Source organism: Oryx dammah, unplaced genomic scaffold (assembly GCF_014754425.2).
Source record: "Oryx dammah isolate SB20612 unplaced genomic scaffold, SCBI_Odam_1.1 HiC_scaffold_3, whole genome shotgun sequence".
Lineage (NCBI taxonomy): Eukaryota > Metazoa > Chordata > Mammalia > Artiodactyla > Bovidae > Oryx > Oryx dammah.
Window position 1 is genome coordinate 86,348,968 of NW_024070187.1, and position 9,846 is coordinate 86,358,813.

At 37.9% G+C, this 9,846-nt stretch overlaps 1 protein-coding gene across 1 annotated transcript; it reads left to right on the forward strand.

Annotated features, from left to right (window-relative positions):
* Positions 1–791: 791 nt before the first annotated feature.
* Positions 792–9,260, forward strand: NPFFR2 (neuropeptide FF receptor 2). Its single transcript, XM_040237038.1, has 3 exons — positions 792–1,116; positions 3,829–3,928; positions 7,013–9,260. The coding sequence occupies exons 1-3, from the start codon at positions 792–794 to the stop codon at positions 7,845–7,847; spliced, it is 1,260 nt and encodes a 419-aa protein (XP_040092972.1). The 3' UTR covers positions 7,848–9,260.
* Positions 9,261–9,846: the final 586 nt, after the last annotated feature.

Sequence of the window (9,846 nt, forward strand, 5' to 3'; positions counted from 1 at the left end):
AATACAGTAAGCTCTTTTCAATGCAACTTTTGAAGATGTATACATTTCATCTCATTCAAATATCAGGAAAGCTCAAGGCATGTTAGTTAGAACAAGTAGATTTTGTCAGGCTATGATATTTGAAGGCAAGAGAAAGAGGAGTTTTGGAGAAATTTCCCTTGAAATTTTGCAAGTGGATAGAAAGTATGGTAAAGAAATGAATAATATAGAATATATCAAGGAAATATGACATAATAATAACTTTTACTTATATCACAAAGTGGAATTTTCAAATGCTCTTGATTAGAATCCTAATAATTTGAATGTCTGATTTGTAACTCATTTATATTATTGGAGTGGGTAACCATTCCCTTTCTGCAGGGGATCTTCCTGACCCAGAGATCAAACCTGGGTCTCCTGCACGGCAGGCAGATTCTTTACCATCTGAGCCACCAGGGAAGCCTTTTTAAGCGTCACTGTGTGCATGTGTGTGTATGTTTGCTCAGTTGTGTCTGATTCCTTGCAACCCCGTGGACTGCAGCCCACCAGGCTAGAATACTAGAGTGGGTTGCCGTTTCCTTCTCCAGAAGATCTTCCTGACCCAAGGATCAAACCCACGTCTCCTGCACCTTCTGTGTGGGTAGGTGGATTCTTTACCACTGAGCCATCAGAGCAGCCCAGGGGTCCTTATAGAAAGTCCATCAAAATTCCATGGAATTTTAAAAGCATATCTCTAAAGCTCTCTTAAGCTTATATTCTCTTGATTTTTAATCATGTTTTTCTTTTCTGCCTCTTCTTTGTTCAGGTCCGCCATGAGTGAGGAATGGGATTCAAACTCTACAGAAAGCTGGCATTACATTTGGAGTAATGACACAACGCATGACCTGTACTCAGATATCAATATCACCTATGTGAACTACTATCTTCACCAGCCTCAAGTGGCAGCGATTTTCATTATTTCCTACTTTTTGATCTTCTTCCTATGCATGGTGGGAAATACAGTGGTTTGCTTCATTGTAATGTGGAACAAACATATGCACACAGTCACTAATCTCTTCATCTTGAACCTGGCCATAAGTGATCTACTAGTTGGTATATTCTGCATGCCTATCACACTGCTGGACAATATTATAGCAGGTATGTTGATCCACTCCAGTATTCTTGCCTGGAAAATCCCATGGATGGAGGAGCCTGGTGGGCTACAGTCTATGCGGTCGCAAACAGTTGGAAATGACTGAGTGACTTCACTTATGTTGATCTGTGTACAGCTCAAAGATAATATGAAAAAATATTTGTCCCATGTCCCTGCAGCCATGGTATGATCATCCATTCATTTCAAACACTGACAGAGTTCCAAGAACTTCTCCAAGTAGCTGTCCTCATGAGGCTTACATTATAAAGGAGGATAAAAAAAACAACAAACAAAAAGCTATATAAACAGTCAGAGAGTAAAAAGAATTATGCGGAAAAGTAAAGCAAGTGACAGAGATGAGATGTGGAGGCTGATTTTTATAGAGTTCACTGAAGGTCATCCATGAATGATGATACTTCTTACTGAAGACTTTGAATTTCCTTGGCAGTTCTGAGCACATATAGTATGGTAGGAATGTTATTGAGACTATTATGGGTCCTAAAGCTCAAAGAACTGCTAAGTGTGGTTTCCATTAATACGATGTATTCGATATAATGTAAATAGATATTTAGACCCTCTTGTGGTTAACTGGGCTTCCCTGGTGGTTGTGAGGTTTCCAGCAGGTTTTGATGGAAGGCAAGCAGCAGGACCAATGATATGTCACAAAGTGATAGTTTCATTCATGGAGTAGTAATTTACATGTGCAACATAAACAATGGTTCAGGTGCTACCGTAGAGGACTTCTGGGTCCGTATTACCACTTCCTAGCACAACTTTATGTCCCTCCCTTGTGGCTCAGCTGGTAAAGAATCCACCTGTAATTAATCCCTGGGTTGGGAAGATTCCCCTGGAGTAGGACACCGCAACCCACTCTAGTTTTTTTGTCTGGAAAATCCCCATGGAGAGAAGAGCCTGGCAGGCTGCAGTCCATGGGGTTGCGAAGAGTCAGACACGACTCAGCGACCAAGCACAAAACATCACATTATACACCCCAGAAGTATAGGAACGGCGCATCAACGTCTCCTGGTAGAGTTTTGGTACATAGTACCTGATAAATAAATATTTGTTGTAGTAACTAATGAATAGCACTCAAGATACTCATATTCCAAATCTGTATAAGAAAATATAAAAAGTGTTTAGATCAAACAAGCCATATCACGGGGCTACTGTGGTGGCTCAGGAGTAAAGAATTTGCCTGCAATGCAGGAGATGCAGAAATGTGGGTTCAATCCCTGGGTCGGAAAGATTCCCTGAAGGAGAAAATGGCAACCCACTCCAGTAATCTTGCCCAGAAAGTAAACTCATGTTGAATGCCAAAAAAGGGAAGGAACTGCGGTGTGGTTTGCTGTTACTGCTGTTTAGTCAGACACAACTGAGTGACTAAACAACAATAACAAAGTCATATCACAGTTTTTTTCCATTATGGCATCGAACATAGGTTTACTGAAAAATAGGAGATTTCTCTTAAGAATTTATTTCTGTTTCTTTCCTTTCTCTGAAGTGGGAGTCAGGGAATGTTTACAGTGGCTATTCTACCATAATATACTACATAAATTCTGTGCTTCCACGACACTTGTCATTTAAAAGCAATATTTATTAATGATGTACATTTTTAAGTTGTGCTAGACAAAAGGATAAAAATTGTTGTCTCAGTAAACTTAAGAAATGATCTCAATATGTCCCCCATAAATATCTATAATTAAATTACTAGTTAAGTTTTTTTCATATACAGTACTCTTCCCTACCCCTGATCCCTCTTCCCAGGAGGCAGCCACATTCAGCATTTTTGCATTTATTTTTGGTAATTACTATAATATTTCTGAATAACATGTTTTTATTTTAATATATTATCCAACTGCAGAAGATGCAATTTAGTTCTCATTATCCTCTTCTACCCCAAGAGATAGTTTCCCTCACCAAACTCCACTGAACTGACAGCACTAGGACAAAAGAATATAAAACCATAGAAACTGTCTGAATGTGAAATTGGAAAAACAACATGACTGGTTGAAATTTGGCATAAATGCCAACAGACACATTTATACAGAGCCACAAACGTACATTCATTTTTTTACCTCCCTCATTCTCTCAATATGAGCATATCATTGTTTTTTGTTAAATCAATATTTACGATATGCATTCCTATTATTATATGTACCTTACCCCTGCTGAACCATGTAGAGTACTATGATAGCAGCCTTTTCTCTTATAAAATGTTTTATGTTTTCCTGGGTTTAATAAGAGCATCGTATTTTGATTTGTTCAATGTTTTGAGTATAGCTATCAATAATGTATTCTCAGATTTTCTTCCAGGAGAGTTAAGTTTCTTGCCAATACCTTCAAACATATAAAAGCACATAGAAAAGATGTAAATGAGGTGAATAATAAAGCTTCCAAGCTTGTTGTGGGGATTAGATATGTTAATAGATACAAAATATTTATTAGAGCATATAGAATGTTGAAACTACTGTATAAGCTTTGACATTATTAATTGTAAAGATAAGAGAGCAGTCAAAGCTCAAGCTAACCAGTCATTATATAAAGACAAAACAAAGCTCTGAATATATTAATGAAAATAATGGGAAACATTGATTGTTCCCTGGATCTTTTAGGAAACAGTTGCATCTAATTTCATGTCTTTCTCTTCGAAATTTCAGTGAAATTAAAACATACATGTATGATCTCTCCGAAGACTAACTGTTCCATTTCCCTTTCAGGATGGCCTTTTGGAAGTACAATGTGCAAGATCAGTGGCTTGGTCCAGGGAATATCCGTCGCGGCTTCTGTCTTTACTTTAGTTGCAATAGCAGTGGATAGGTAGGTCAACCCCAAACTCTGAATCCAAGAAATTGAGCATGTCTCCAACTATTCTACCTAACCAGTGAAAAATGTGTAATGTAATACATTTGGGCATATCTGTTTAAAATTGTATTCATAATATATCCCTTTTTATATATATATAGAGAATATATAATACTATAGTATATATATTTATATACATAAATTGTATCCACAATATGTATCCCTTTATATATATATATAGAGAAAGAGAGTGCATGCATGCACACGCTGTCACTCAGTCATTTCTGATTCTTTGTGACAACATGGACTGGCCTGCCAGGTTCCTCTGTCCATGGAATTTTCTAGGCGAAAATACTGGAGTGGGTTGCCATTTCCTACTCCAGGGGGTCTTCCTGAGCCAGGGATCAAACCCATGCTCCTGCATTTGCAGGAACATTCTGTACCACTGCACCACCTGAGAAACCACACACACACACACACAGAGTTCAGTAATAAAATAAAACTAGTAAAGTTTTCATATTTTAAAATTAAATAATTAGAGATGATTCATGTCTTCGTTTGGCCTGCTATAACAAGGTATAATATGTTATTTGATGAATGAATGAATAAAAAACTAATACTTGAAGTTTCCATAATTGGTTTACAAAAGGAGCAAAAATACCTAGAATAGCACCTATGAAGTTATCTGTAATTTAAGGGTGAGTAAATGGGAGAATTCACTGATTAGAAGACTAGATGAAAACTTGGAGGTTAAGACAGAAGACCTATCCCTTCATGGAAAATAGATGGGGACAAAGTGGAAACAGTGGCAGATTTTATCTCCTTGGATTCCAAAATCACTGTGGATGGTGACCACAGCCACAAAATGAAAAGATGCTTGCTTCTTGGAAGCAAACCTATACAGTGTATTAAAAAACAGAGACATCACTTTGTGGACAAAACTCATATAGTCCAAGCTACAGTTTTTCCAGTAGTCCTCTAGGGATGTGAGAATTGGACCATGAAGAAGGCTGAGAGCCTAAGAATTGATGCTTTCGAACTGTGCTGCTGGAGAAGACTCTTGAGAGTTCCTTGGACTGCAAAGAGATCAAACCAGTCAATCCTAAAGGAAATCAACCATGAATATTCATTGGAAGGACTGATGCTGAAGCTGAAACTTCAATACTTTGGCCACCTAATGTGAAGAACCGACTCATTGGAAAACACTCTGATGCTGGGAAAGGTTGAGGGCAGGAGGAGAAGGGGGCGACAGAGAATTAGTTGGCTGGAGAGCTTCACTGACTCAATGGAGATGAATTTGAGCAAACTCTGGGAGATAGTAGAGGACAGAGGAGCCTGGCGTGGTGCAGTCCATGGAGTCGCAAAGAGCTGGATACAACTTAGTGACTGAGCAACAACAAAAACAAGACCTTAAATATGCTTTGAAGGAGTTGTAAAGACAAGAGAGCAGTCAAAGCTCAAGCTAACCAGTCATTATATAAAGATATTAGATAAATTAGTTTGGGTTGCTTCAAAGCCATTTAAAACCTCTGTTTTCTTACCTGCAGATCTGGAAAACAGTAAGTTTCATAACATTTTAGTTTTATAGAGTCATCACAAAAATCCAAGAAAATTTAATAGATGATAATACTTTGAAAAATATGTTATACAGTTGCATAATTGTATGATTTCCTTATACTGGAGAAGGAAATGGCAACCCACTCCAGTATTCTTGCCTGAAAAATTCCATGGAAAGAGGAGCCTGGCAGGCTACAGTTCATGGGGTCACAAAGAGTCAGACATGACTGAATGACTGAGCACATGGTTATCTTATAATGAACATAATGAATATCAATAATAACTTTAAGAATCACAATGACAAAAATCAACAGCAGTAAAATGAACCAGTGTTACTCTTCATATTGATGTTGAATCTTCATGCTCCTTAGAAGGTATGGAACACCAGGAAGGTGTATAAAAAGAATTCATAATCAGAAACTCTCAGACTCTTACAGCTTTGAAAAAAAACACCAAAACACTTGGTGGCTCAAAACAGTAGTGTTTAGTACTTCCCACAACTCCGTAGATTGGCTGGGTGTGGTTCTCCTACTCTATGTCTGAAATCACTCATGCTTCCACTTATACCATGCTTGCTAATGTTGAACTAACTGGCCAAAGCAAATTCCATGTCCAAGCACACAGGTCATATGTGGGCATGAAGGGCATGAAGGGCATGAAGGCGAGTATAAGAATATGGTCTCTGGAGCCAAACCACATGTGTGATTATGGGCAAGAATTTTTACCTTTTCTAAGCCTTTTCCCCATAAAAGGCTTAAAGACACAATCCATGCAAACCAATGGAAAGGACCCTAGAATAGAACATTAAATGTTCAATATGGGCTGCTTAACACTAACATTTTTATTATGTCTTTTAAATTTTTATTGGAATAGAGTTGACTTACAACGTTGTGTTAATTTCTGCTATACAGAAAAGTGAATCAGTTGTAAATACATATACATATATCCATGCTTTTTTTTTTTCTAAAGGTTTATTGTAGTTATTTATTTAATTTACTTTTTGGCTGTGCTGGGTCTTCGTTGCTGTGCATAGGCTTTTCTCTAATTGCAGCGAGTGGGGCTACTCTTTGTTGTGATGCACAGGCTTCTTGTTGCAGCAGCTTCTCTTGTTACAGAGCACAGGATCTAGGAGCGCAGGTTTTAGTAGCTGCAGCACATGGGTTCTGCAGTTGAAGTTCTCAGGCTCTAGAATGCTGGCTCAGTAGTTGTGATGCATCAGCTCAGCCACTCCAGCATGTGAGATCCTCCCAGAGCAGAGATCAAACCAACGTCCCTTACACTGCAAGATGGATTCCTAATTGCTGGACCACCAGGGAAGCCTGAGTACTTTTACTATTAATACTATCTGATATACTCCACTTATTCATATTTTGAGTTGAAATTAATCTCATAGAATAATTACAGAAAATGCCTCTCTCCTAATTCTGACTTTCTATGTTTTAGGGAGAATGTGGATGGGAGACTGTAATTACTTAAATTTAATTAATTACTCAGCCAGAAGTTATGAGGCAGTCCTTCACTGATATTTGCCTTTAATTACAGGTTCCGGTGTGTCATCTACCCTTTTAAACCAAAGCTCACTATCAAGACGGCGTTTGTCATCATTATGATTATCTGGGTCCTGGCCATTGCCATTATGTCCCCATCTGCAATAATGTTACATGTACAGGAAGAAAAAAATTACCGAGTGAGATTCAACTCCCAGGATAAAACCAGCCCAGTCTACTGGTGCCGGGAAGACTGGCCAAGTCAGGAAATGAGGAGGATCTATACCACAGTGCTGTTTGCCAATATCTACCTGGCTCCCCTGTTCCTCATTGTCGTCATGTATGGAAGGATTGGAATTTCACTGTTCAGGAGGAAAGTGCCCCACACAGGCAAACAGAACCAGGAGCAGTGGCACGTGGTATCCAAGAAGAAGCAGAAGATCATTAAGATGCTCCTGACCGTGGCTCTGCTTTTCATTCTCTCCTGGTTGCCCCTGTGGACCCTGATGATGCTCTCAGATTATGTTGACCTGTCTCCAAATGAACTGCAGGTCATCAATATCTACATCTACCCTTTTGCACACTGGCTGGCCTTCTGTAACAGCAGCGTCAACCCCATCATTTATGGTTTCTTCAATGAAAATTTTCGTCGTGGTTTCCAAGATGCTTTTCACCTCCAGCTCTGCCAAAAAAGAGCAAAGCCCAAGGAAGCGTCCACTCTGAGAGCTAAAAACACTGTGGTCATCAACACGTCTCATCTGTCAGCACAGGAATCGACAGTTAAAAACCCACATGAGGAAACTGAGCTTTGTAGGATAAGTGCTGAAAAGCCCTTACAGGAATTAATGATGGAAGAATTAGGAGAAATTACCAGTAGCAATGAGATGTAAAAAGAGCTGGTGTGATGATTTTAACTCTGCTGTGTGATATATATTGAAATATGGTTGATGTCTATGGCTTTGTACTTCAGTTCTTTCTATGAATGTTAGAAACCCTCTCTGGAAAAAAGTAAACAAAATGAACCTCCTGTTCATAATCAATCTTATTGTATTTAAAATATATACAGAAACTCATACACAAATTGGCATGGATAAATCTATTTTCTAGGACTAGTTTTCAAAGCCTGATCTTTTCCAACTTTGCTATTTATGTATGAGTCAAGCAAGTGTTTTTTGTGTGTATATATGCAACACACACACACGCATTTTCATCAAATGGTGATAATGGGCAGTTCTTTGCATGAGAGCATGTTTTGCAAATTCTCCTTTTGCTTTTGAATTGGAATTTTAGACTACAGAACTATTTATCTGTGTGTGCTTTTAAAATGTACTCAGCTTTCTTAGAAATAAGAACTGCAATAGCAAATAAAGGGACACTGTATTTCTTTGTATTTAAAGGTTGACTTTTTTCCTTTTAAAAAGTACAAAGTTGGTAACTATTGCTCCAAATGAGTTATTGTTGGGTTTTAATAGTTCCATAAATGAATTTAAGCCCTAGCTGAACCCACGTTTCTTGTAGAGATGATTCAGGATCCCAGGTTGACCTCCTTTCTAATAGAATCCCTGACATAAAAAAAGTCATTCTTGTAATAAAGCAGCAGTTGTCAGAGGAAAGCAGTTCTCTTTTCAAGAGCTTGATCAGAGATGTTCAACAGTCATCGTAAGACTCCCAGAAAATTTGAACTGATTATTCCAGATTTCCTACTGGGCAGGACATTTAAATCTGGAAGTCCTACTGGATTAGCAAATTAATACTGCTACTAAGAGAATGGTGAACCCCTGGATTCTGCCTGGTTAGGATTATGTAGTGATAATAGTCATAAATGCTGGCTTTTATTCTGGGGTGGGATAGTGCCTAGAAAATTGGGAATTATAAAATAACAAACAGTTTTGCAAATAAAAATAAATCTCTGGGCTTGGACCTATCACGTTTTCTTGGGCTGTAATGTGGTTCAATGTAAAAGCTTTCCAACACTATAGGCCTTTGAGAAAATAATTGTTTCAATTGGGTTTACGCTATATAATATTTAAACCTGTATGTGTTACATATTTCCAAAACCTTTTTTGAATTTCATTATTTCCTCTATATCATGTCGTCTATGTGTTCTGAAGAACTTATTTGGGACTTCCTCAATAACCACTTTTCTGATTATAAAATAATAAAAATTACATTATGAAATATAAAAACAGTTATTATGAAAACAACACCTGTTACTAGTAGAGTTTTCATGAAAAACAGAATGGTCCAAAAATTGCATGTAATTCCTCTTCAAAGGAAAAATAAAACAGTGAAAACACTATGTAGATCAGCATGCCATATGTACGTCTTTGCCAAGAGTGATTATTCAGAAATGATTATTTTGCCATTGCCTACCTTACAATATCATTAATACATATTAAATTTCTATAATTGTGCTACTTTAATGGTGAGAAATCATTTAAACTTGTGGTTTTGATGACTAGTGTGGCTGAATTTATTCCGTTTCTTATTGATTTGTATTTATTCCTCTTCCCATTCATTGGCCATTTTCCCATTGTAGTTTTGTTGTTGTCTTTTATCTATTACTATGTACTTTGGGGGGCTTCCCTTGTAGCTCAGTTTGTAAAGAATCTGCCTGCAATACAGGAGACCTGCATTTGATCCCTGGGTCGGGAAGATCCCCTGGAGAAGGAAATGGTAACCCACTCCAGTATTCTTGGCTGGAGAATCCCATGAACAGAGGAGCCTGGTGGGCTACACTCCATGGGGTTGCAAGAGTTGGACACGACTTAGTGACTAAACTGCCACCATGCACTTTTTGTATCAACCATCAATAATAGGCAGAATTGGTCTTTAAAAAAAAAAAACACATAAAAATGGTGTCTTTTCTCTGCTTAAAAGCCATTAAGC

Excerpts from the sequence above, each read along its gene's own strand:
- NPFFR2 (XM_040237038.1), top strand. The coding sequence starts at position 792 with ATGAGTGAGGAATGGGATTCAAACTCTACAGAAAGCTGGCATTACATT. Across the intron at positions 1,117-3,828 it reads GCTGGACAATATTATAGCAG|GATGGCCTTTTGGAAGTACA; the intron begins GTATGTTGATCC and ends TTTCCCTTTCAG. Across the intron at positions 3,929-7,012 it reads GTTGCAATAGCAGTGGATAG|GTTCCGGTGTGTCATCTACC; the intron begins GTAGGTCAACCC and ends CTTTAATTACAG.